This window comes from Chelonoidis abingdonii, chromosome 18, assembly GCF_003597395.2.
Source record: "Chelonoidis abingdonii isolate Lonesome George chromosome 18, CheloAbing_2.0, whole genome shotgun sequence".
NCBI classification, from domain to species: domain Eukaryota; kingdom Metazoa; phylum Chordata; order Testudines; family Testudinidae; genus Chelonoidis; species Chelonoidis abingdonii.
In genome coordinates this window covers 14,112,236-14,139,241 of record NC_133786.1, presented here as the reverse complement: position 1 = coordinate 14,139,241, position 27,006 = coordinate 14,112,236, and the positions used below count along the sequence as shown (strand labels likewise).

Genomic DNA, 27,006 nt, shown 5'->3' with positions numbered 1-27,006 from the left:
CCATGCAGATTTAGACCAGCTGAAGTCTGGCCATACATATGCTCCTCTAAACACAACAGAGCAACAAAAAAAAAAAACATATTAAAAGATGCTTGTGTGTTTCAGCTTTAGAATCTTATGGGCCAATCCTGCAGACGTTGCTCAGGCAAAACTCTTACTGACTATAGGTTCCGGACCTTAATGTTTGTTTAAAAATGTTTAGGTGATGTAATGTGTCTTTTATGCATAATATCTTCCAGCGCACTCTAGCCTTGGAGAAACTGCATAATGTAGTGAAGAACAAAACATAGCAAAGGAAAATATAAAGTATCTGTGGTTGGAGGATGTGATGACATCACGTTGCTCAGCGGGAACCTAGGGCTTTTAAAAAGCTGAAGGAAACATTCTGACAGTCAGTTATCACATCACTTGTAAAGAAGTAAAAACACAGTTAGCGATTAAAAAGCCACACTATCTTCTTCAAAGAGAAAAGACTCCGTTCTGCCACAGAATATGCACTGGCAAAAATGTAAGTGAGTTCTGATTGCCTTTGTTTTTCATAACTACAGTAGATATATGAAGATCACCTGAATAATAGCTCTAAGTGAGTATTAGAATAGCACGGGAGATTTTACTATATCCACGTACTGAGAGGTGCCTGGTTTAGGAGAGACAATTACTAAATGTGTGATACTAATTTTCCAGCATGGATATTAACACAAGACAACATCACTGCTTTGTTGGCATTAATCACTTTGAATCAAATGGCGACTGATTCATAAAAACAGTTACAGGATGCAAGGTATTATGTCAAAGGTTACAGGGGTTAGTTGCCAGAGTTTTCATTTTTAAAAATGAAGGCTACTCTCAATCTTATTTTTGTATCTGACTTTATGTGGAGATGACTTTTACCAAACATGATATTGGGCAGTCAAAGGAGTATTTCAACTTCCTTTACATCTCGGCTTCTGAGTGATGTGTTTAGGGTCATATCCTCAGCAAGTGTAAAGCAGCATAACTTCATTGCAAATGGAGCTATTGGCATTCCAATGGAGCTATGCTGATTTACACCAGTTGAGGATCTGACCTTTAGTTACTAACTTTTTATTAAAGATAAACATAATCGTTGACTGTCTGAGTTAACCTCTTACACAAGTATTCAAAGAGAGAGTGACAGATATAAAAGATAAGAAACAGAGCAGAGCTGAGTAAGTATGGGCTGTAAGTTACCATATATATACATATTGTTATATCCGTGGTTTTTTTAAATCATTTTGTTCTATTTGGGCCCATCTTTCCTCAAATAGTTTAGTTCTTTCTCTAATACATGTAGAAATTTGTATTGTTTCTTTTAATTCTTTTATTGCCTCCAGGCATATTTCTCTAGATGATGTTTGTTTTTGCAACCATAGTAACATCCTTTACCTTTCACTACACTGTTCACTTAACCTATAGCACAACATACCTGAATGGAAAGGGTTAATTTCTTAAATATTTTCCAGTGAGTTGACTAACATGGAACACAGATGAACCTTCTTTTCCATTATGTTAGAGATCAAAGAGTAGACAAAGATCAGTTTTATCTGTACCTATTATTTGGAGATAATCAACAGTTAAATCATATTTTCTTTGTAACAGATTTAAATATTTTTCCTGTGTTTGTTTGTTTTGTTTGAGAATTGCATAGTCATTTTTTCCTTTTGGTAAAAATGTGGATTTTCAAAGTTATATTATGGACTGGAGAATCAAATAGCAACAAGCTCCAGCTATTTTTTTCATGTACTTTGATTTTGTATTGCAACATGAAAGGTAGTAGACTATGGTAGCACGATAGTAACATTTTTCTTCTCATTATCTTTTTCTCTTTTCAGAATCAATAGTGCATATTATATAGAATCAGCAATCTAAAACAAATTGCAGTAAGATCAGAGTCAAATATAATCTAGTAGCTAAGAAATCTGTGAATCTTAGATTTCAGCTGCAAGGACAGAGACACATGATCGAAGTTTGTTGTCTTTGGTAGAGTTAGAACGATAGTCATACTGAATATTGCTAGGGTGTGTTCTTCCCTTGATACATCCACAGCTTCTTTAAAGATGAATAGGAATTACAGGCCTATGTTGTGAGCAACCAGGCTGCAGTACTAGGGGTTGTTTGTCTCCACAATGTAACTATACGAATCCCATTTCAAAACACTGCAACTCTTGTGCAATACCTTCCTGTCACTTCATCCACAGGGCACCCCTCCAGTTCTCAATGCAAGAATCTGTTATAGCAATTCTTATTGGACATTTCAAAGCATATCATGAGATACAGCAACTGCCTTCCTCAGTGGAGAGGTTTTTTACACCAGGTAAACAGTGGGCAGTGGAGATATTGTAGTTCTGTTTGACATCTGCTCAAGAAGGTTTTGGGGCAGAGTTGAGGGTATGTGTCTTAGAACAATGAAGGAGCAACAAGGAGATTTTTGTAGGTGGCTGACTGGTTGAGTTCATGTTTGAAATTATTATTTTTGGTAGTGATGTTTTATTATATGATTAATTACATGTTAGGGTGCTAGACCTTGTGTCATTTTTTATTTTTATTTACATCTAAATAAATACTTTCTAGATATTAAAACCATTACAACACTCTTACTGAATGTAAGGCCTTTTTTTCCTAAGTCATTGTGATAAATAGCTAATTGCTTTAGCTTCCTGTGTTGAGAGGAAGGATGATCAAGTGCTTATAGCACTAGATTGGCACTCTGGAGACGTGGATATATGTCACCTTATGAAGGGATGCAGAGATAAAATTTCTAGATACCATAAATAACTGGTTATGGGAGCAGCATGTCCTGAAATCCACAAGGGGAGAGGCAATTATTCATTTAGTCCTAAGTGATACACAGGTTCTGATCCAAGCGGCGAATATAGTTGACCTGCTTGGTAATAGCAACCATAATGTAATACATTTTAACATCATTGTAGGGGGAAAATGCCAAAGAAATTCACCACAGGAGCATTTAATTTCAAAAAGGGGAATGACACAAAAATGAGGAAGCTATGTTAAATGGAAACTAAAAGGAATAGTCACAAGGGTGAAATGCCTCCAAACTGCTTGGAGACTATTTGAAAACACCATAATAGAGGCTCAAACTATTTACCCCAAATAAAAAAAAAAGGAAGAGAACCAAAAAAATGCCACCATTGCTAAAATGCCATCATTGCTAAAATGCTAAACAGCAGAGTAAATGAAGCAGTTAGAAGCAAGAAAGCATTCTTTAAAAATTGGAAGTCAAATCCTACTGAGAAAAATAGAAAAGAACATAAACTCTGGCAAATCAACTGTAAAAAGATAATAAGGCAGGCAAAGAAAGAATTTGAAGAGCGACTATCTAAAGACACAAAAACTAACAATTTTTGAAAGTACATCAGAAGCAAGAAGCCCGCCAAATGATCTGGGAGGCCATTGGATGATCAAGATGCTAAAGGAGCACTCAAGGAAGACCAGGCCATTGCAGAGAAGTTAAATGAATTCTTTGCATCAGACTTCAGTGCAGAGGATATGAGGAAGATTCCCACACCTAAGCCTTTCTTTTAGGTGACAAATTTAAGGAACTGTCCCAGATTGAGGTGTCATTAGAGGAGGTTTTGGAACAAATTGATAAATTAAACAGTAATATGTCACCAGGATCTGACAGTATTCACCCAAAAGTACTGAAGGAATCATGAAATTGTGGAACTACTAACTGTGGTATATAACCTATTGCTTAAATCACCCTTGTACTGGATGACAGGTGGATACCTAATGTAACACTGATTTTTAAAAAAGGGGATCCAGAGGTGATCCTGGAAATTATAGGCTGGTAAGCCTAACTTCAGTATCTGGCAACTTGGTTGAAACTATGGTAAAGAATAGAATTATCAGACACATAAATGAATATGATAGTTAAGTCAAAAGCTGACTGCAAAGAGTTACAAGTGGATGTCACTAAATGGGGTGACTCAGCCTTTTTTGTATTAAAGCTGTCCAAAGTGGTCACCTGAATGGAGAGTACTGTCAAGTTGGATTTGCAAATCAGGTGAAAGGCTTTATGTTGAAATGTCACTTAGTATGTTTAGGTCAGAAACATAAATGTTTGTTCAGCCCGTAAGAACATAAGAACATAAGAATGGCTGTATTGGGTCAGACCAAAGGTCCATCCAGGCCAGTGTCCTGTCTACCGACAGTGGCCAATGCCAGGTGCCCCAGAGGGAGTGAACATAACAGGTAATGATCGAGTGATCTCTCTTCTGCCATCCATCACCACCCTCTGACAAACAGAGGCTAGGGACACCATTCCTTACCCATCCTGGCTAATAGACATTAGTGGACTTAACCTCCATGAATTTATCCAGTTCTCTTGTAAACCTTGTTATAGTCCTAGCCTTCACAATCTCCTCAGGCAAAGAGTTCCACAAGTTGATTGTGCGTTGAGTGAAGAAAAACTTCCTTTTATTTGTTTTAAACCTGCTGCCCATTAATTTCATTTGGTGGTCTCTAGTTCTTATATTATAGGAACAAGTAAATAACTTTTCCTTATTCACTTTCTCCACACCACTCATGATTTTATGATTCTATATACCAGGGTGGAAGAAAACTCAAACAGAATTCTGCACAACTACTGCAGCGTTTTACAGGGAAGGTGGGAAGTCTCAGTTTAGATTGAAAAGATCTTCAAGATAACAGGAAGCACCATTAGAACAGTATGATTCCCATCCTGATTAGAAGAGACTGCAAGAATGATACAAGATGTCAGATTTGAATGCTCATAGCCTGATTGGAGGGAATTTGCTCATTATTACTGTTTATATCACAGTAGCACCATAGAGAGAGGCCTCAATCCAGTCAGGAGTCCTTCCTGCGAGGCACAGTATAAACATATAGAAAATAATTAACCATGCCCAAAACAGCTTACAGTCAAACCTTGATCCTCCAAAGACATGTGCTGAAGTTTGTGCACTGGGAGTAGTTTCCTTGACGTCACTGCACTCTGCATGGGAAAAAAATCTTTTCAGGATTGGGACCTCAGTGTATCAGTCCTGCAAAGACTCTTTAAGCCATGCATCTTAGTATGAAAGTCAGACCCTAGGCCATGCCCCCACCCATGGCAGAAGATAAATGATTGCTACAGGCTTCCCACATCTTTGAAGGGTTTTATTTAATGGAATCCAGCCCCCATTGCAACTATTTTTTGTTTATTAATGGCAACGACAAGTTTCTAAAAACACAGCACCAAATACCATTTTGTTACATGCGTTTGAAATGATACATGATTTTTATGACCAAATGAACATGCCTTTCATGCAATTGATTTCTGTGTGAATAGTTTATAGAGCTGGTTGACATTTTTCAAACATTTGAAATTTTGATGACATTTTTTGACCATCTCAAATAACTTCTTTGATTTAAGGGTGAGATTTTCAAAGATGCCTGAGAAAATTAGGCACTCGACTCCAAGTGAAATGAAATGGTATTTATGCACACAAGTTAAGAATTTCAAAAGCACTTATGTGATTTAAGACACTATGTTCCACTGACTGCTTAGGCTCCTAAGTAACGTAAGTACTATTGATTGTATGCCCGACTCCACTTTGCCTCTTTGACAATCTTGCCTCCACCAGAATGGCTTTTAAATCATGTAAAGCCCTTGCTGCACACCACAACAGATGTGAGGTTTTTAGCACCCTTTCTGAAAGTATCAAATAATGATACTGAAAGCTGAAACTAAAATGTGTTGCATCTTGTGAGTCTTAGTTTTGGTAACACCGCTCTGGGAAAGGTGGATAGCACAAGAATCAAGCACATCATGCTTCTCAAACCAGGTGTCAGGCTCTGTGAATGACCACATCAGAGATTAAATGGAAAACTTATTTTACTAAAATAGAAATAATATTATGGGCTGTAGCTAGGGATTAGGTTGGGAGGGTGAGACCTATGTGTAAATCTCTTCCCATTTGTGTATCTCAGTTCCCCCATCTGTAATATCAGCTCCAATGTTCTGAAAAATTGCACTCACTTTTTACCAATTCCCATTGACTTCAACATGCATTGGCTTAGACCTTTTATATCCTCATGCATGATGTTGCTGCCCTCTGCAGCAATTACAACAGCAGACCTCTTCAACAAGCTCTACAAATTGCATCCTAAATCTCTTCAGAGTTTTCTGTAGCCTCAGACTCTATCAGTGTAAAAGAAAAGTTAAGATTACTTTTGTTAGTCTGCATCATCTTTCTTGTATCCAAGTTAAATGTAATCACCATGCAGGATTCTTGCAAATTAGAGTATTCAGAATATTCACTAGAATGCAGCAGACCAGAGCAGATAGGAAACAGTGATATGTACACCCTCTAGAATCCAAGGCCCATCTTGAATAGGCCAAATTTAGTTCTTACCAATCTTCACAGTGCCTGTAATCACTTAATTAAAATAACAACAACAAAAAAACCCCAGGATATGGTAGATGACACCAAGCTGGGATGGGTTGCAAGCACTTTGGAGGACAGGTTAACAATTCAAAATGACCTTGAAAATTTGGAGAATTGGTCTGAATTCAGCAAGATGAAATTCAGTAAAGACAAGTGTAAAGTGCTTCACTTAGGAAGGAAAAGTCAAATGCACAAGTACAAAATGGGGAATAGCTGGCTAGGTGGTAGTACCGCTGAAAAGGATCTGGGGGTTATAGTGGACCACAAACTGAATAAGAGTCATCACTGTGCTGTAGCTACATGAAAAGGCTAATATGGTTCTGGGGTTTATTAACTGTAGTGTTAGACACAGGAGGTAATTGTCCCACTCTGCTCGGCACTGGGAAGGTGCCAACTGGAGCAGTCTATCCAATTCTGGGCACCACACTTGAGGAAATATGTGGATAAATGGGAGAGAGAGTGCAGAGGAGAGCAACAAAAATGATAAAAGGTTCAGAAAACCTGACCTATGAGAAAAGGTTAAAAAAAACTGGGCATGTTAACTTATGAAAAAAAAGAAGGCCGGGGTTGGGGGGTGCCTGATAACAGTTTTCAAATATGTTAAAGGCTCTTTGAAAGACTTTGGTGGTCAATTGTTCTCCATCTCCACTCAAGGTAAACAAGACGTAATGGGCTAAATTTGCGGCAAGGGAGATTTAGGGTAGATATTAGGAAAAACTTTCTAACTCTAAGGGTAGCTAAGTTCTGGAACAGGCTTCTAAGGGAGGTCATGGAGTCCTCATCATCAGAAGCTTTTAAAAACAAGTTGGACAAACACCTGTCAGTGATAGTCTAGGTTTACTTGGTCCTGCCACAGCATAGGGGTCTGGGCTTGATGACTTCTTGAGGTCCCTTCCAGACCAACATTTCTGTGATTCTATGATTGGCCATGATTCTGGTATCACTTACACTGGCTTTACACTAATATAACTCCATCAGCTTCACTAGTTACTCCTGATTTACACCAAAGAGATCAGAATGAGATCCAACCAAAAAACTGTCCATAAGTACATTGTTGCTTTTAAGGTAGGTCAGATGTGTGGTCTGTTGATTTAGAGTGCTAATTCTGCTCAGAAGTCTCCAACGTTTGTTTCCTTATACTTCCTTATTCTGACGAAGTGGGTATTCACCCACGAAAGCTCATGATCCAAAACGTCTGTTAGTCTATAAGGTGCTACAGGATTCTCTGCTGCTTTCCTTATACTGTGCAATGAACCAGCACTCTGGTTCCTTCGCTCTCACTCAAGATTTTTTGATTGTAGAGCAAACACTCTGCCCAGATGTTTGCTTAGCACTTTGCATTCAACTACATTTTTATTGAAGTATCCGCCCATAATGTGGCAAACAGTCCATGGTATAATCCACTCCTATCCAGCTCTAATTGTCAGCATTACTTACAAAAATAATAGTAATGCTTCATGGGAAAGCTACAATGTGTCAGATGCGCAGAGTGCTTCTTGTTGACTCCTTCAGACAGGTTGCAACATGCAGAGCTGCAGCTGTGATAGTCACATTATCTGAGCATTCCAGGAGAAGCAGAAATGTCGAATTTGGACAGAAAACCCACTGACGGGACCATAAATCAACGGATAATCAAATGCAACACAGATGAGTTATCTTCTGAGTGAATTCATGATTTATCAGATGACATCACACAGTTCTGTTGGTCAGTACAATGCAGCGGGGATATTCCTGCCTGTTATCTGTTACTTAGTAGCACGTCAACGAAGGAGCCGGATGTTGTTTGTTGAGGCCAGTCAGAAAATCTCCCATCAGCCCAGCACATCATGAGGGTTTACACCTTCCTTTGAAGAATCTGGCTTGGAACTGTGTAAAGAACTTGACACTGGCTAAATACCCTGCCTAGTTCTTCTATAGCAGTCTCAAAGGAGTAAATCCTGATCCTCTCTGATTTTGGGAGCAAAGAGTGCAGGGTGCTTATTAGTTCCCAACTCCTGAATATTCCTGGCAGATCATGAGGCAGAAGAAGACACTCATGAAACCCCTGAGAGGAGAAGGGAGGGGAGTTTAACTCACTGAACTCCTTCCTGAGTGGCCCTGCGAGGATGCCTGTTCTCCCTAGTGCCTCTCGCAGCTTGTAAAGATTACTGCATTTCTGGGGTTCCAGTAACACCACAGACCCGCTGACCAAGAAGATAGAAGAATGAGGATGGGCCATAGAATTTTTACCCCCTAAAGTACACCTGGGTAGAAACTTGGCTAATTGGCTCGGGGTTCACCAGAGGGGTGATATTGTCCCATCACCGCAAGGGAATTGTCTTGACACCATCTCACGCCCAGGCTGACAGCTACATTGTGGAGGGGACCTGATGGACTTTATCTTCTCTTTAGCTGATGTTCCATTTATTATTATTACTATATATTCATTCAAAGGGGTCTAAAGATGCAGGTAGGCACCCACTGAAACCAACGGGCATTAGGTGCCTAACCTGCTTTGATAGCTTTGAAAATCTCACTAGTCACCTATTTGCATCTTTAGTCATGTAAATATCTTTTGAAAATCTGGCCTTTGTTGACTTGCTCAGCATCACACAAGCCGTTTGTAGCACAGCTGGGATTTGAAGCTGGATCTCCAGAATCCAAGTCCAGTGCCTTAAACACCAGGTCCTTATTGGTCAGTAATTGTGCAGGGTTAGGAAGACTTTATTTAAATACAAGAGGAGTTGATTAAATAAAGCCCGTTAAAGGGGTCACCTGCCTAGTTGTTTAACTTTTTGGAGAGATATTTTTATCCGTGTAAAAGTCTTTTCCCTGAGTTCCACTGGAACAGTATGGCCTTTTGTTAAACTAGATACATTGCAAAACAAAATATTGATAACTCAGGGGGAAAAAATTCAACTCTGACAGAAATAGTTAACAGTTAAATAGTTAAAAGTATATGAAACCCAAAGCAGCAACAAATACAAAAATAGTATTTCTAGTTTGAATAACTAATAGTATTTTTAAAAATATGTAAAAGGATTCAATATCCAAAATCAACATAAAGTGTGGACGTGAACAAGTCTGACACTTGTTTACCCCATTATATACACTATACAGTATTTACCCCATTACTTAAATACTTCTAAAGAGGCATCATTATATTATTGTAAGCAGACTGTGATTGCAGACAGAGCATAAAAGTTGTGTATCCAAGGCTAAGAGTGATTTCTTTTAAAAAATTAAAGTTCACAGTGTAGAATAAAGGTGTCAGCAGCCTGCCTTGTGCAATGCCGTTTTCAAGATTCAAGCCAAAAACTCAGACTAGCCTGTTACTTGAAAGCCTGGAATTTTTGGTTATTCAGTTATTGTTTGCTCTTCTGTATTACTGCAAATAAAAAAAAGATTGCCATTGTATTTCTCTGTAGTTTTTTGATTATATTGGAGAGGCAACAGAAAAGAAGAAAAATATTTACATTAGTTGCTTTGATAAATTGATAAGCTTGTCATATACCAGAGTGTGAGTAAAGAAACACTAAATCTTCTGAAACTGTGAGAAGTGTGTCATTTGCTGTTGCAGTCAGGCATGCAGTATATTTCAAAGTGGAAATTGGCTTGATGGGAAATTGTACTGAGTAATGTGTGTGCAGGGCAATAATATTAGTCTGAAATTCAGAGAGCTAAAACTTTTCATGCTTTTGACCCTTGCAATTTTTATGCAGCTGTTTCTCATTAATTGCCTTCACAGCTCGGGACTGATTAGAGACAGGATGCTGGAAAATGAGTTTTGTTTTAATTCTTAAGAAAAAATAATTTAAAAAATTCAGTTCTCAGTGCTGGTTTCAAAGCACCAATATGCATGTTAGCGTTTAGCATTTGTAGATTGTTAAGAAGCAGAAGTGACTGCACAGAAAACCTCTCGCTGGTACTATGGCATAGACAAATCATAGGATATGTTTTCACTGCAGAGTTAACTTGGCTCTTATTCAAAGGCAAGTTTTATGAGCTCTTATTCAGCACTTCGATAATGTGGTGCTAGGAGCTATGGACATACCTGAGATAAAGATTCCAAAGGACAGGGAGCCAAAGGAACTGAAGCCCAGAATTTTACAATATCGCTGCTTGAGCTATTAATCTACTCAGCATTTCTCCCTTCTATGCCAAGCTTTCTTGCACAGTATGTTCTCTGAGCACCTGTAACCCCATGATCTAAGGCCTGATCCTGATTCGAATGAACTCATTGGCAAGAGTCCTGCTGACTTCAGTGCCAAGACTCACACTAGAGCCAGATCTGTTCTCCCCCAAGTATAAGTCCAAAAAGGAGAGGAATAGGTAGAGAAGAGATAAATATGTTACCTGTAACTATGAGCTCATATTAGGCTGCAATAAGAACCTGATCCAAGTCCATTAAAATCAATGTGAATCTTTGCACTGACTTCAAGGTGCTCAATTGTTATTCTTTTGGAAACCAGTCTGGGAAGATTCTTCAGAAATCTGTAGTAAAACAGTATTATCATTGTTTTCTATTGTCAGTCTGTGCAAAGATCCAGCAGGGTTAGTGGGTTTGGTAAATGTTCTCATAAACTGAGCCTGAAGTAACAGTCAATCATTTTGAGTGACAGCCCAGAACCCTGGGATCTTTGTGTGTGTTGGGTGTTTGTCAGCATTAAAATGTTCAACAAAATCGTGAGTAATAATTTTGATGAAAGGAGCCCTAATATACAACACACAGTAGTTTCATAGTAGCTGGTATAAGAACAGGCTATGGAGAATTGCAATGAACTGAAATTTTTACATTCAGAAATCATGCAAAGCTGTTCAGCCATCGAAAGGTTCCCATTGATTTTACTGGGCTCTGGATTGACCATAGCTGGTTTGCACTGCTCTGACCACAAAAAGCAGCTGCAAACCTGGCTTCAGTACCTGTATAAGCCAGATTTATGGCTGTTTTCATTACACGAGTTGTGCAAAGCAGCTGGAACACATAGTGAATCTGGCTCATTGTTTGCACTCATCTTGTTGCCACTTTAGTGAAGTATTTTTATTTGTTTTAAAAGAATTTGTTCGTGTGTGTCTTTATTCATTTACAGCACGTCATGAGCAACCAACTAAAATGCTGCTTTGTCTGAACATTGTACAATTGGGAACATTTGTTTCAAGATAAACCTTTCACCAAAAGGTGACGAATGAAGTGCCTAGGTTTGTTTGAATCAGGAACTTACCTGAATTTGGGGAATGTCATTATTCCTCATGTCACTTTTAATTTGTAATGATCAGATTTTTTTGCTCTCTACAGTGAACTGTTCACCAAAGCAGAAAGTCATTTTTCTGTGGGTACTTCTATAAAGATCAGACATGGTATATACTTGACTAGTGGAAAAGCAGCTGCACTAACATTATTTTTGTTTCAGCTCTGGGGGAACTGAAATATGTTCTGCAGACTTTGTTATATTTTTTCAGGTTTTTGGTTGCTGACACAGGAAACTGTGAATAGGTATATTTATCAGCTTTTACAGTAAATGTCGTCTTCCCCCTTCCACCTCACCCCCCTCAAAACCCCAAAAAGATTGGGGTCAGATAGTGCCACTCTTACTCAAACTGCGTATTAACCTACTTTGCAAGTAGATCCACTAAAATCAGTGGAGTTCCTCAAGGGGTGAAATCCTGGCTCAACTGAAATCCATGATGCTCCCACTGACTTCAATGGAGCCAAGATTTCACCCAGCATGAACAGTGGTAGCAGAGTCTGGCATGTAATTAAAATTCATTAAAGTACAAAATAATATCATTGCATATGTAAATGAACTATATAAAACAGAAAGTGCTATTTTAATGCTCTTAATTTCAAATATATTGTTTAATATTCAGATAGTTCTTCAGGTTATAGCTACCGATTCCTCAGTTGTCAGGGGCCAGGACTCTCTTCTTTGTTAGAGTCAGGTTCTGATCCTTAAGTGGGAATCCTAGGCACTTTCATTAGTACTAAGGCTAATAAAGCTGTATCAACAGAAAATTATAGTCTGAGTGTCTTCTCAGTTATGCCAGTTGAAATCAGGGAGTGGCTGCATTTACACCAGTAGTAAACTGATGTAAATGAGATCAGAATTTGGGTCTTAGTCTCCAGTTAAGAATAAAGGGAACATTTTAAACACGTTTATAGCTGTGTCTGGTACCATCACTATTTGTAAGGGCCTTTCAGCATTCCATGATTAAGCGCTTTATAACTAGGCAATTAATATTCACACTGAAATGCAACAGTTGGATTAGATTTCCTTAAAAAAAAAGGTAGGACATTAATAACTTACAGGAGGGTAAACAAGAGACATGAGTAAGGCTTGAATATGTTTCTATAACAAGCTTAGATATTTACAAAAATATTGCTTGGCATTAATTTGCAATGCCTTTATTTAGGTAGCTTTACAAAAGCTAAATCATTGAAAAAGTTGCGACATTTTGAAATTGAAAAGCACCTGCCATGGATCCATAATATGCATTACCTTGCTGTCAAGCTCGGCAGGATTTGTTACAATACAGTGGATCCATTCAAGTCAGTGCAGCTAGAGCAATTTACACCAGCCAGAATCTGGGCTTTTCCGATTCTCCTTAGGACTGATAGGGTAATAACAGTAATATATGGAGATATACACATCTCATAGGATTGGAAGGGACCTTGAAAGGTCACTGAGTCCAGTCCCCTGCCTTCACAAGCAGGACCAAGTGCTGTCCCTGACGGGTTTTTTGTTTGTCTGTTTGCCCCCAATCCCTAAATGGCCCCCTCAAGGATTGAACTCACAACCCTGGGTTTAGCAGGCCAGTGCTCAAACCACTGAGGGAAATACAGTTAAATTTATTAGAGAGACAAGATTCTTAGCAGGTGTAAATTGGTATAATTCCTTTGAATTCAATGCTGTTTCAGAACTTGAGCTGAGACTCTGACCCTGGACCCATACCCAAACCCATATAATGAAACACATACTTATTCACAACATGGTGTCCAAAGGAAGCAACGGGTTAAGAGAAATATAAATTAAAATATGTTATTTATTTTGGATAAGCAAAAATATAACCGTATTTTAACAGGGTTTATGATATGATATTATCTTTTAAGGGATGTGAGACCTTAGAGCAAATCAAGTTTTCACCATCTATTGTTTTTTTTTTACTTGTAAGCAACTGATAGCTAGATACTCTTGATACAACTATCCAATTACAGCACTTTTCAAGAAAGTAAATCATGCATAGATTCACTAGGACACCCAAGGGTGGGCTCCACTAATATCATTTTCTGGATGGGGACCTACACAAGGCTTATACATTACTTAACTCCCCATTTAAGCCTTATTTTCAGGGTTTAAGTAGTACAGAGATCTCTTGCTGGCCTTCTAGATGGTGAGAACTTCATTTACAATGACTATCTCAGCATCACTTGATGATCTCTATGTGTGTGTGTGCGTGGGGGGAGGAAACGTATTAAAAACATTAAACATTTAAAATGTCTGTAACTGCTGAACCATTTTAATGTCTTAAAAATGTAAGAATGATGAATAGCCTATGTAGACATTGACTCTGCTGATCTAGAGTAGATCTATGTTTTAGAATTCTGTAGCACACATGAATTAAAATATCCAAATATTATATCCATTTGTATATAGAAGAGATGAATAGAAGTATAATGAAAGTTTTGTTTTATCATATGAACAATTTGTTGTATCTCTAAATAAATGATCTCTAAGTTTAATTATATTTTAACTTCAATATTTGATATGGTTTCAAGAAATATTTAGTTATACTTAATAAATAGAAGGGCCAGCCAGATTCTTTAGAAATGGGAATTTATCAGCTGGTATATTTACAAATCAAAGTTCAGCGAAAGTATGGCAGCTAAAGTGTTGATATCGTTGGTTTTATAACGATCAGAGCTTTCTGAGCTTTGATACACCACAGTCTCCTTCTGCAACTAATTGCCCCGGATACTTCATGTAAGATAAGGCTCAATAATATCAGCTACAGAAGTATTGTACTTCCCTGTGACTCAAAATGTCACAAGACTTCTATGATAGGCATTTTCACTAGCTGCCAGCTTCGCTTTCCACAGTGGATCTTAGGAGTTTATTGGCTTAAGCCCTGGGATCTGTCACTATGATAATTGGCTGCAAAGCAAGAAAAATCAAAGGAGTGTATTGAGAAGCAGGAATGTTCAAAAGAAAAACACTGTTAAAGTAAATGAATTGTGGAACCAGTTAGCTGCCATATCTCATGCTCCTGCTAACCAATTTTTAAACCTCCTTGGAAGGAAATACACAAAACTTGATTTAGAACTGAGTGTGACCCCAATGCAGGATAGCATGTAAGCATATGCTTCCACTGAAGAATTTGTTTAAATGTGTTTCTGAACTAGGATGCTTTCCTGAATTGGGGCCTGTGTTTGCAGTGTATATGCAACAATAGGTATAACATATTCCTATTCTATATTTTGGCTATATCTATATATAGAACTATATAGGCTATAACTAGATTATAACTATAATCTATATCTATCTATTAGATAAACAATAAAATTATAGTTATAGGCTATAACTAGATTATATAGTTCTATATAAAACAGGAATTTTATTGTTTAATAAATAGCTATAGATTATATAGCTATGAATGAGATATATAATAGGATACTAGTAGCTAAAAGCCATCTAATTTGTAAAGTCATGGATGTAAAAAGTTGAAAACAGCTGCAAAGTTTAAAATTTGCAAAATCCCAATGATGACTGAACCTGGTGATATTCTAATACAAAAGAGATCTCAACCATACTTGTAGTTATGTCCATCACTTCACACTGTCTCAACAGACATTCTAGGTTCAGAGTGATTTGGGGGGATATGGTGCAGATGGTTATGTTGTGCTGGGAGAGTTGTGTGGATTTGTACAGGTGGTGAATGAGGGGTGTGTGCTGCTGGGAGGGGCTATGTGGCCTTGGGGATATGATGTGTGTTGGTTGTATGGTTATGCGTCTGGTTGTGTTGATTTGTGTCCGGGGGGGTGCTGAAAGATTTGTGTTGATTTGTGCGAACAACCGCTGAGCGCATGGGCAAGACTTTTGGGCCAAATAATCCACCATCTGTGCAGTCTCCTTTGTACAGTCAATGACATTGTGCATGTAAATTAGCTGCAGAATGAGAGTAGTGATTGCTTGTGTTCATCCTGTTATTACAGTGACTTCAGGCTCTTGGTATGGCATAGATACATGTCTTCCTATGGCTATACACCGCATGGGTGTAATTCACAAAGTCAAAATGGCTGAGAACTTAAAAAAGTGGAAAGAAACAGACTGTGAAACCCAGGGATGATCCAACCTGGTGATATTCTGAACAAAAAGAGCTCTTTATCATACTTGTAGCTCTTTCCACTGCTTCATGCTGACTCAACAGATGTTCCAGGCCAGGAGTTCTCAAATGGCATTGTCACTTACTTCTGGGCTGGGGGGAGGGGGCAAAACTGCCCCAGAGCTTCTGCGCTGGGCAGCGTGCATGTAAGCTTAGCCCACCCACTCAGGGCTGAAGCTTTGGCCCTGTGTGGTGGAGCTCAGGCTTCAGCCCTGGAACCCAGTAAGTCTAACACCAGCCGTGGTGACCCCATTAAAATGGGGTCATGACCCACTTTGGGGTCCTGACCTACAGTTTGAGAACCCCTGTTCTAGACTTCAGAGAGACACAGAGTGACATTCCTGGAATCATGTAGATTATGCCTATTGTATATTTTCATAGATTCTAAGGCCAGAAAGGACCATTATGATCATCTGACTTCCTGTATAACAGGCCATAGAACTTCCCCAGCATAATTCCATATCTTTCAGAAAAACATCCAATCTTGATCTAAAAATGGTCAGTCATGGAGAATATACCACAACCCTAGGCAAATTGTTCCAGTGATTAATTATTCTCACCATTAAAAACCTACTCTTTTTATTTCCAACCTAAATGTGTCTAGCTTGAGTTTCCAGCCATTGGATCATGTTATACTTTTCTCTTTGAAGAACCCATTATTAAAGACTTGTTCCCTGTGTGGGTACTTTGTAATCAAGTCACCCTTAACCTTCTCTTGTTAAACGAAATAGATAGGTCTCCTTGAGTCTATTACTATAAGGCAGGTTTTCTAATCTTGTAATCATTCTCATAGCTCTTCTCTGAGCTTTCTTCAATTTCTCATGCTTCTTCAATGTTGGGCGCCAGAACAGGACATAGCATTCCAGCGGCAGTCGCTCCAGTGCCAAATACAGAGGTAAAATAACCTTTTTACTCTTGTTTGAGATTCTCCTGTTTATGCATCCCAGGATTGCATTAGCCCTTTTGGCCACAGTCTTACAGTGGGAGATCCTGTTCAGTGGTTATCCACCATGAGACCCAAATCTTTTTGAAAGTTGAACACGGTGGGCCTGATTCCTCTCTTGCACTTTCTCTGAAATAGCTCCCTTGCAGTCAATGGGATTAAACATAATGTGTAAGCATAATGCAAGTGAGAGGAGCAGCGGGTCCAGTAAAATAAATCATCTTTTGCGTGCTATACCCACTCGGTACCTGAAGAAACCAATATTTCAGATTATGAGAAAAGTAGATCATAGTTAAGGGTCCAGTCTTTATTACATGAGATTTATAGATCATTTTATGAATCACAGCTTTTTGTTACTTCCCATTCCATTCCTGTGTTTGTATTTTATCTACTTAGAGTGTAAACTCTTCAGGGCAGGGGCTTTGTCTTCAGACCTGTCTGTAAAATGCCTAGAACTCTGTTGGTACTTTCTCATTGTTTGTTTATATGTGTGTGCCTATATATATGAAAAAGAAATAGTGCCAGAGTTTTGCTAATATCCATACCTTTAATGAACACAGCATAATTCTGCAAAAATGGTTGATATTTAAGGTAGGGCATATTGTACTATATGATGGTGGTCACTTTTCATGAGTAACCATGTCCTCACTGGCTTTAAATATGAGTGGACTGATATCGCAGTTTATTTATTTAATAGAATCCGTTCACTGTACGGTGAATCTGATTTAACACACCAGACTGCTCAGATTACTAACAATCCTAGTCTTGGGGCAAGGGGGTGGAGGTTTTGTTTTGGGGGGCGAGGGAGTAATAGCTGGGTCTGGCTTTACCGCCAAGTCTGCAGTATTCTGCCTACGTTTTTCATACATATATTTTTAAAATAATTTTCTTTAAACTGTACAAATATTGGGCCCAGTCCTCTGGCATCTCTGCAGGTGATTGTGGCCAAATGGGTGTTCTGCATGCAGACCTGCTCATTTCATTTTAGCTTGCCCTGATGCTATGCTGAGGGGCAATCCCAAGGCTTCTGTTCCATGAGTTGCTGGAGAATGAATGCATTGCCAGTGTTATGTATATGACACATAAGGAACACAAGTCTGGAGGCAATCTGCACTTTTCTAGTTTCAAGGAGCAGCATTAACTCTGAGCACAGGAGAACCTGTTCTAGGAGGCAAGGAGAGTCATATTGACAGGGCAATCTGCAAAGAAAGGCTTTTCCTAGATGGCAATTATGGCCTTGCACTGGTATGGGGGTGACAGAAAATAAATGTCACCAAACTATATTTCTCAGCTTCTGCTTCAGAGCATCAGCAGCAGCCACGACCCTATCAAGGTGTCCGTGTCAAAGAACCAGTGAAGGAGCTACTGAAGAGGAAACGTGGGAACATTCATAGTGTTAATGCAGCTGCAGCGACAACGGTAAGAAAAAACACAAAATGCATGAGGAAAGCTCTTCCTTTCTGACTGAATAGGCACCCAGCCTGTCTCCATCATGTGCTCCCATCGATTTTAATGGAAGTAGAAAGAACTCAGTATCTTGCAAGATCAAGCCCTTAGGTACAAAAGGAGGCAGAGAAGTTAAGTGACTTGCTCAAGGCCACAAATGAGTTTAGTTTCAGAACCAGGACTAAAACTCAGTAGAGTGCTGCCTAGTCCAGTGCTTAGATCACATATCTTTCTAGTGCTCATTTATCAAGACAGCAGGTTACACTAACATAATCAGCTCATTCAAGACCATGAAACTCAGCAATGCTGAAGTTATCAAAGGAGAGAGTTAGGTGTCCAACTCCCATTGGCTTTCAGTGGGATTTGGGCACCTATCTCCTTTAGGATTCTTTGAAAATCCCAGCTTAAAATACCAAAATCAGCAAAATAAGTCACAGGATTTAGGATAGTTGCCTTATGCAGATGTACTTTGTATCATCTGGGATACAGAAATCTCTGCTTTTTAAAAATCCACTAAAACTTTGCAGAGCTATTTCCCCAGGGAGTCTAATTTCCTATTTTGTAGTGTGCTGAAAACTCTCTGTTATACAGGTTACCTGTTATGTATATACTGTTTCAGACAAAACATGCAAAGCAATCTTAAAAGCTACCGAATCTGTCCAAAAGACCTGTCTGGCCCCTCATGTCCTGTACTTAGGCTAGGTCCATTTATTCTGATATTTAAACTCCTGGAGGGAAGCAGTTTGACTGTATCTTCACGAACAATGAAATTCACTCTGAGCAGTGGAGCCACACAAGGTCTCATGTATCATTTAAATCCCATTTAAGCTTCAGCGGAGCATGGACCTTGTGCTGACCCACTGCAGAGAGATGAATTTCACCCTGGAATAGTTTTCAATAACTGCTCTCATACCTGTATAACACAGTCACATGGTACCTTCAACCAAGCAAAACCTAAGAGGCAATGGATGATAACATATTTATTGCTACTTCAGCTCTGAGCAAGAGTTTCTCAAGATATGCTGAGTTTGAATCTTTCTGGAATAACTGATATCTGAATATTCTTCTTTGTTCTCTAGGTGGTTTTGCCCCATCAGCCACTTCCGTCCTATTCACCAATTGGTAAAGCTTCCAAACATTTATTTTCATTTGTTCATCAGCTCAGTTTAAGCCCATGCTTTGGCTGACATTTGGTACAATTCTCTTCTTATTTTGCAGGCCAGCCTTGCATTGATATGGATGTTACTGCCTCTTCATTGCCAGTTACTGATGAAGGCGCATTATGTTCTGGTTGGCTCTCTCAGCCTTCTCCTGCTACCCTACAGCCCTTAACCCAGTGGACTACTTACCCAGATTATATGTCACATGAAGCAGTCAGCTGTCCATATACAGCAGACATGTATGTTCAGCCTATGTGTCCCAGTTATACACTTGTTGGACCCTCTTCAGTTCTGACTTATGCATCCCAGCCGCTGATCACCAATTTTGCGGTAAGCTAAAGATACCTAGAAATGAAGGCAAATCTGCTTTCCAATAGGAGCTAAGAGAAGCCACATGTATTTAAATGTATACTGTCTATTTCCTGATATTCCGGCCTCACATTATATTGTCAAGGATGAAGTCCGCAGTAAAAAGTTATACAAGCGATGCTCAAAAATCAGAAGTAGTTACTCTGCCATAATTGCATGTGCAAGGAGAACAGTCCTGAGAAGTGAAATTGATAGAGGAACATGCCTTAGTGACCCTTTCTATAATGGTCACGCAACCGTCTCTTCTTGGTGTCAGTCTCTCGTATGGTTTTCTACGTGAGCTACAAATTCCTGTTAGTAACCTAACTGTCTAATGTGATGGCCTGATTTATTCTCTGCTTGGGCCTGGAAGTTAGGGGGATTGTTCTGAGAATCAATGTAGTTTGAGAGGGACTAAAAGATTTGACTATATTGAAGTCAGAGTGAATCCAATCTTCTTAACAAAGCTCGCCTGTTCCACGCTTTCTCAAACCCTCCGGCACTCACCACCTAATTAACTCATGAACCATTCTGCATTGTTCTCATGAGACCCTCTCCAGCTCCCATTGAAATCAGTGGTGAGACTACCATAGACTTCAGTGAGAGCTGGATCAGGCCAATGGACAGATTTTATCTTAGGAGACTATTGTCTGCAGCTCAGGAAAAATAATGCAGAGCAATTAAATCATGTTGCCATCAGCTCCAACTTAACAAGGAATCCTACAGCTTTGATTCATGGTGCTCATGAAGTTTCAATTAGAGTGGATCATAAATTATAATCTTCTGTCTAGATGTGCAGAATATCAGATATCAAATATACAATAGGCTCTGTTGTTTGGACAAACAGCTAGGACTAAACTGCACTTGAGAATCTGAGTGTTTCAGCTGCTGTTTCTGAGTTTATTTCAATGCAGTTTTTTTCAGTAAGAGTGTGGTTTGGGGTTTTTTAAATAAGGCTTCCAGGGAACTTGTTTTCACTGGGAAATTTTAGGGTGTTTAAACATGACCTTGACTTAGCTGACATGATGCTGACCATGAGTGACTGGTGGTCAGTGTAGACAAGGACATGTTCAGCATCGTGTCAGCTTACCCTGACACATACCATCCGTGTTGAAACATTATCAGAGAGCCACAGATCAGGCTTGACAAAGCCCTGGCGGGGATGATTTAGCTGGGGATTAGTCCTGCTTTGAGCAGGGGGTTGGACTAGATGACCTCCTGAGGTTCCTTCCAACCCTGATATTCTATGATTCTATGATAGCAGGTCCAGAATACAATTTATAATAATCTTGAAAGGATGCCTTGCATGCTTACAAAAGTGAAGGCAGGAGGGAGACTGGAAAGGTGATGAGAATGTGATATGTACGAGTATATTTACCACTGCAAAAACTTTGAGATTGTGCTCGCTGGCTTGCTGGCAGCTGGGGTTTTAACCAAATTGCATCCCTCTTTCTGGTGAGCTTGTGAAAATTTTCATACTGAACATGAAACTTTATGGAGCCAGGAAAAGATGTTTTAACTGTGATAGTGAGTATCCTTATTCTGATATCTTTGTACTTAACAGCCAAGAAGCACCACTCCAGCTGTTATGCCGCAGCTGGAGGTGACAGACCAGCAATCCCCTCTTACCTATTTCCCATGGGCTCAGCCCATTTCTGCATTACCAGCATCTACCCTGCAGTATCAGCCGGCTTCATCCTCGCTTCCTGGGCCACAGTTTGTTCCACTTCCCATTTCAATTCCAGAGCCAGCCCCACAAGAACTTGAGGATGCAAGAAGAGTGATCAGCACTCTGCCCATTGAAAAGCTACTTCTAGAAGACGAAGACAATGATACGTATGTTTTAAATCACACTCTTTCTGTTGAAGGGCTTTAAAGTAATGTATATGGGGCCTGATCCTACATTTCTTGTTCATCCAAAACGCCAAGTGAAATTAACGAATGTTTTGAATGCACAAGAAAATCAGGTTTGGGCTATTTATTTTCTTAAGATTTTTTGTTGTCAACCACCACTAAAGTTCCCCGAATATGATATTTGCGCTCAGGGTGAAATTTGCCTATGCACACAGTACTAGCATGAGACTCATGTACTGCTAAAGTCGCTTTTAGTCCTTCCTAGTGGAAATTATTCAGTGCATAGTTCTTGTGCTGGCCCTCTGCAAGGAGTAAATTTCACCTTCGTATGTGGAACATGGGCTCAAACTGACATGGATTTTTAGTAACATATTTGCTAACCCTGTAGTGTCTGACTGTAGCATTTGAATACACGTATCTTAAGGATGTCTTTGAGGATTTACTTTACAAGCCATATTTTATTGAGCTATGTGTAACGGTCACACAACTATATCTTTGCTTTGTTCAGATAGAGGAAACTACCCCAATACCCGTGCTTAATAAATCTTTTTGGAAAAGGCCAGCTTAAGTGTGGGGCCTGAAATGAGATGGTCCTTTAATTGATAACACCGTTGAAAAATTTCACTGTATGATTACGAATATTTTTACCCCTGTGGTAGCACCAATTGTTAGCCAGTCTGAAGACCAGTAATATAAACAGAACTGGTGAGATATGTGCTAGTGTGAAAAGAGGTCACCAGACACAGAGGAACACAAAATTACTTAGGCAAAGAATTGTACAGTTGCTTCTTAATTTCATTTTACTGATCATTCTTGCAAAATGTACAGATTTGTCCTCATGCAGAGCTCTAGCTCAGTGAGAGAGGCAATTGGACTGATGCATTTTCAGCAGTCAGTATGTGAAATGTTCCCCTTTAAAACTGGCAGAGTCATATTTTATGGCTGCCTCCTGATGTTGTGTATTGCACTGAGACAGAACCTCGTCCCAATAGGATTGCAAGATATGGCCCTATGTCAGGAGATTGTTGAGAAGACTGGGCCTTCCAAAATTAGGATGGATATGTGGCAATACTGGCCGCACTGTCATTCATTCTCTTAGTTCAGTTTACAACAATGATAAACAATCCTGAAACTGGAGACAGACCATGTCAAATTAGAGACCTTTAACGTACCTTATCGACACCGAAAGTTTCTCTGTATTCCAGTCTTTTAGAGTCACAGGCATATGCAGCATCATTATTGCATTTTGTTTTTCTTCACTGGCAAATGAATAGCATATACTGCCCCCTCTAAAGCTAATGTAAATATCACTACTGTGTTCCATGGCATCATGCCACAGACAAAGGTATTTGCGTGAGGACATATCCATTTTTAACATTTGTTAACTGTTTTCTTAATGCACAAGGGACTCCTAGATGATGAACACAATTTCTCTGGGTTTTTCTGCTTCATAAAGCCCAGGAGCCTTAGATGATTGTAACATTTAGAAGTAGTTTTGGAATGAAGTTATTCAAAGCGTTGTTACCTTGCATCGGTTAACTAATTGGTGCCCACTACTCCTTTTACCCAGGCAATATTCCAAATAACTTTACAGTTTTTGCCTGAGTAAAGACTGCAAAATCGGGTCCAGTGTCTATAAGACTTTCAAAGCAGGTTTCACTATTGACAAATCTAAAGGATTTAAACAACAGATCATGCAAATGGTCATAATGTTGTCTGAAAACTGCAGTAGCTTAGACTTACTGGTATTAGTGGCTTAAATTTGCAGAAAAACCCAGCAAAGAAATTAATTAGATGAGGCTTGATCTACCACTGTGTTATTCCAGTTTTATGCTGGTAATATAGTAATGCCAGCATAACACTGGGGTGGTGCAGTTGTGAATCAGGTCCGTGTTTGCCAAGATTTATTTGAAACTTTTTTTTTCATTTCACTGTATGTAAAATCTCCCAGTTGTATATAAAGTGATGATGTGATGTCTATGGATTTCTTTCTGGGTTGTTCTGTTAGATTAAAAAAAAACAATTTTCAATAAAGATCTACAGTAACTTTCATATGCCTAGAGTGTTTTTTTCATACTCAGAGAGGTATCCCATGGCATTTGACACAATATAAACATACTGCTTGGAAATCAATAATGTTAATTTGATAGCATGGTTACGAGACTATTAGCAGCAATTAATTACATGGCTTTGTGTTGATTTAATTTATGCTAAAAGAGACTCTCATGAGTCAAATAAGGGCTCAAAACCTTCCTCACTCAAGTAGTCATTACTTATGCAACTGGTCCTGCGGTCATGTTGTTATTTATTCATGTTACAGTAAGGCCTAGAGAGGCTTCAATTGAGAGTGGGGACACATTGTGCTAGACACTGCACAAACACATGCTAGGAGACAATCCCTACCCTAAAGAGCTTATAGTCTGAGTAGACAAGACAGAGTGACTTGGCCAAGGTCACAGATCAGGTCAGTGGCAGAGCCAGGAATAAAATTGAGATCTCCTGACTCCTAGTCCAGTGTCATATCTAGTAGATCACATCACCTCCCAGCAAGGGTAGTAAAGATATCCATGATCATGCTTTCTGGATCAAATTCTCTGCTGGTACAAATGGCTGAAGTGCCAGAAGTCAGAGGAGCTGTATCCACTTATATCAGCAGAGAATTTGCTTCTACCTATCTGCCTGCACTTTGGATGCTGATTTGTTTCCACATCTGTGCATCAGCATTTCAGAAAGCAGATGTATGTTTTTTTATTAATTTGGCCAAGCTTACAGGAACTCTAACCTATCTAGGTATTGTGACTGTTAATTCATGTGTCAGCACCTTTTATATATTTCTTTTTTTATGTCCGGGGGTGCGGTCCATCCGCTTTAGCTTAGATACTGCCCAACATGGCCCAGGTCCCACAAAGCTTCATTCCGTGCACATTTGTCCTTATTTTGGCAGAAATAATCTAGACAGAAGGCCAGGGTGAGTGAGGCTGAACTTAATACCAAGGCTGGCTGGAAATCAGATGCCCAGTTAACATTGTACATGTTTTCTAGAGTGCAGACTGTGGGCCTGAGGCAATAAATTTGAGGCAATTACGTAGGGCAGAACAGAGTTGTCTAAGAAAACAAGCATTTGTCCATCATTATATTATTCTAAATGAAAAATATGGAACAATAAGGAGAAGGATGCCCAGCTGACTGACATCACAGTACTAACGCTTATAGGGTAAAATTTCCCCCTACTCACAGGGCCAGCACAAAATTATGTACAGCTTAAATCCCAGTTGAAGACCTCAAATTTCATCCAAACTGCAGAAGTAAGTGCAGCCTAGGTGTAGGACAGGGATTGGCAACCTCTGGCACGCGGCTTACCAGGGAAAGCCCCTGACGGGCTGGGCCAGTTTGTTTACCTGCCATGTTGGCCAGTTCGGCTGATTGTGGCTCCCACTGGTCGCGCTTCACAGTCCCAGGCCAATAGGGGTGGCGGGAAGCCGTGGCCAGCACATCCCTGGCAAACTGCATGCCAGAGGTTGCCGACCCCTGGTGTAGAATTTCCCCCATCATTAGAGACCTCAGCTCCAACGAACCTTAATCTGTAAGGAATATTTCTGCTGTTATTTTCTAACTTGATTGTCCTGTAGATTTAATAGAATCAACATAACGTTCTTTCCTTCAAGCCACTAGCTTCGAAAAACATGTAGAGCCACTTTGACAATAAAATTCTGGATTTATCCTAGAGATGAAATCATTTAAAAGAGAATCTTTGTTACTCTTGATGCACAGATGTTACCCATGTGTCCACTGCATATACATGGGAAAATGTAATTCTGTAACATTACTGGACCACAGCAAGTGTAACACTGTAGTTCTATTAAGAAGGACTTAAGAACTGCCCAGTGCACAGGGGTGAATCTCAGGCCTGGTAGAGTGCATTCATCTGAAAGAAAGCCTGTAGCTAGGCTGTGCAAGAATTGAGTAAAACTGCATACTATTGAAATCAATAGGTTTAACTCATGGTAGCAAGCACTATGTCTGTTTTCAAGATCAGACCTATAAATGGCTCCTCGGTGCACACCATATGCCCTCACTGTAGCGTCCAGCACCCACAGTATAAAATCACAGACCAGATAGTGCTGTACTGTAAAACTGTTAATTAATCTCCAGGATGATTCATGGATAGGCAATGATCAGTGTCTTTATTTACTGTCTTAGAATTCTACATATTTATGCAGCTAAAGGTATGAGGGAATACACCCTGGCAGCTGCAGAGCGTATGAGAGAGCTGCGAAGACTAGATGCCAAGGAGCACAGAGGAAAGGTAATGCATACACTGTACCCTGCTCAAACCAGAATTGCAGCATTTAATTCACCTCTGTGCCAGGACTCAGCATGAGCATCACTTCATTCCCACTGAAAAACACATCTCCCATGCATGAGCCGTAAGCCTTTGGAACAAGGGTGAATTTCATCCTGGAGACAAGTACAGGATTTATTTCACTGTTTCATAAAAGGGCCTTATCCAGGCATGTTTCTGTCTCTTTCTATGCTCAGAAGGGAGCGCTGTGTTTCTCATAAAACTGCCACTGACAAGAGCTCCATGCCTCTCTATCAGGAGCATCCTTGGACAACACGGGGGCTCAGTCATCCCATGGGTCCTGCATGGAGTCCTTCTTCCCCCATTTCCCCCTCCATAGCCTTTTCTTTTTTATTAATTTCACTGTTGCTGGAGTCTTGTATTGTATTTGTTTTGCTGCTATTTTCAGACTCCCCTGTTGGTTGCTGTAGCTGCCAGACAACCAGCCATAGTCTATGATTTGATACTGACAGGGGCTGATGTCAATGCTGTGGACGATAAAGGGCAATCTGCTTTACACCTCGCGGCAACATATGGATACGCACAAGTCATTCAGGTAGAAACAGCTTTCTTATTTTAATTGCAAACAATATAGAAGTGCAAAGAAATCACAGTATTTGGGATGGTGTATTGAAAACCATGCTAAAATTTCAGTTCTCAGTGGTTTCCTGGTCCTGTTTGCAGGCTAAGGGGCTCTGTAATGAAATATGCAATCTGAGTCTAGCAGCAGTCAGTCTGCAAAGAGCCAGTCTAAAGCCAGCTGCGTGAGTTGGGCGTCTGTGCCTTAAGGAGCAGCCTGTATGGTCTTTCTCTGTTTTTGGTTCTCATCTTGTGAAGGTTCTGGATTGTAAGAAATAGTGTTACACTGCAACCTTCCAGAAAGAGTATTTTGTTTTTATCTAACTTCTCTGTTTGTATGCCGCGAATGTAGCAATCGATTGAGAGACGTGTTTCTAAAATGAACATCTCAGAAGTAAATATATCCTTAAGTATGAATCTTTTGGCTTGATTTCATTCTTTCCAGTCCTTTATTAGGAGTCTTTTTTGCCACTTGCACCTAATATGTTAGCCCTTCACTTCAAAGGAGATGGCTGTATCATGTCACTGTCTTGCTGCTCATGATGTGGG

At 39.5% G+C, this 27,006-nt stretch overlaps 1 protein-coding gene across 2 annotated transcripts in view; it reads left to right on the top strand.

The window, feature by feature from the left end:
* Positions 1-394: 394 nt before the first annotated feature.
* POU2AF1 (POU class 2 homeobox associating factor 1) overlaps positions 395-27,006 on the top strand; it is a 45,113-nt gene continuing 18,501 nt past the window's right edge. The window contains exons 1-7 of one of the 2 annotated variants that reach the window (XM_032780702.2): positions 415-508; positions 18,020-18,147; positions 19,254-19,296; positions 19,393-19,664; positions 21,247-21,518; positions 25,737-25,842; positions 26,288-26,434. In XM_032780702.2, coding sequence (XP_032636593.1) covers positions 493-508; positions 18,020-18,147; positions 19,254-19,296; positions 19,393-19,664; positions 21,247-21,518; positions 25,737-25,842; positions 26,288-26,434 — 984 coding nt within the window. In that variant the 5' untranslated portion in view covers positions 415-492. Of the gene's footprint in view, positions 509-18,019; positions 18,148-19,253; positions 19,297-19,392; positions 19,665-21,246; positions 23,587-25,736; positions 25,843-26,287; positions 26,435-27,006 lie in introns of those variants that run through there. The other variant, XM_032780713.2, reaches the window with a different exon arrangement.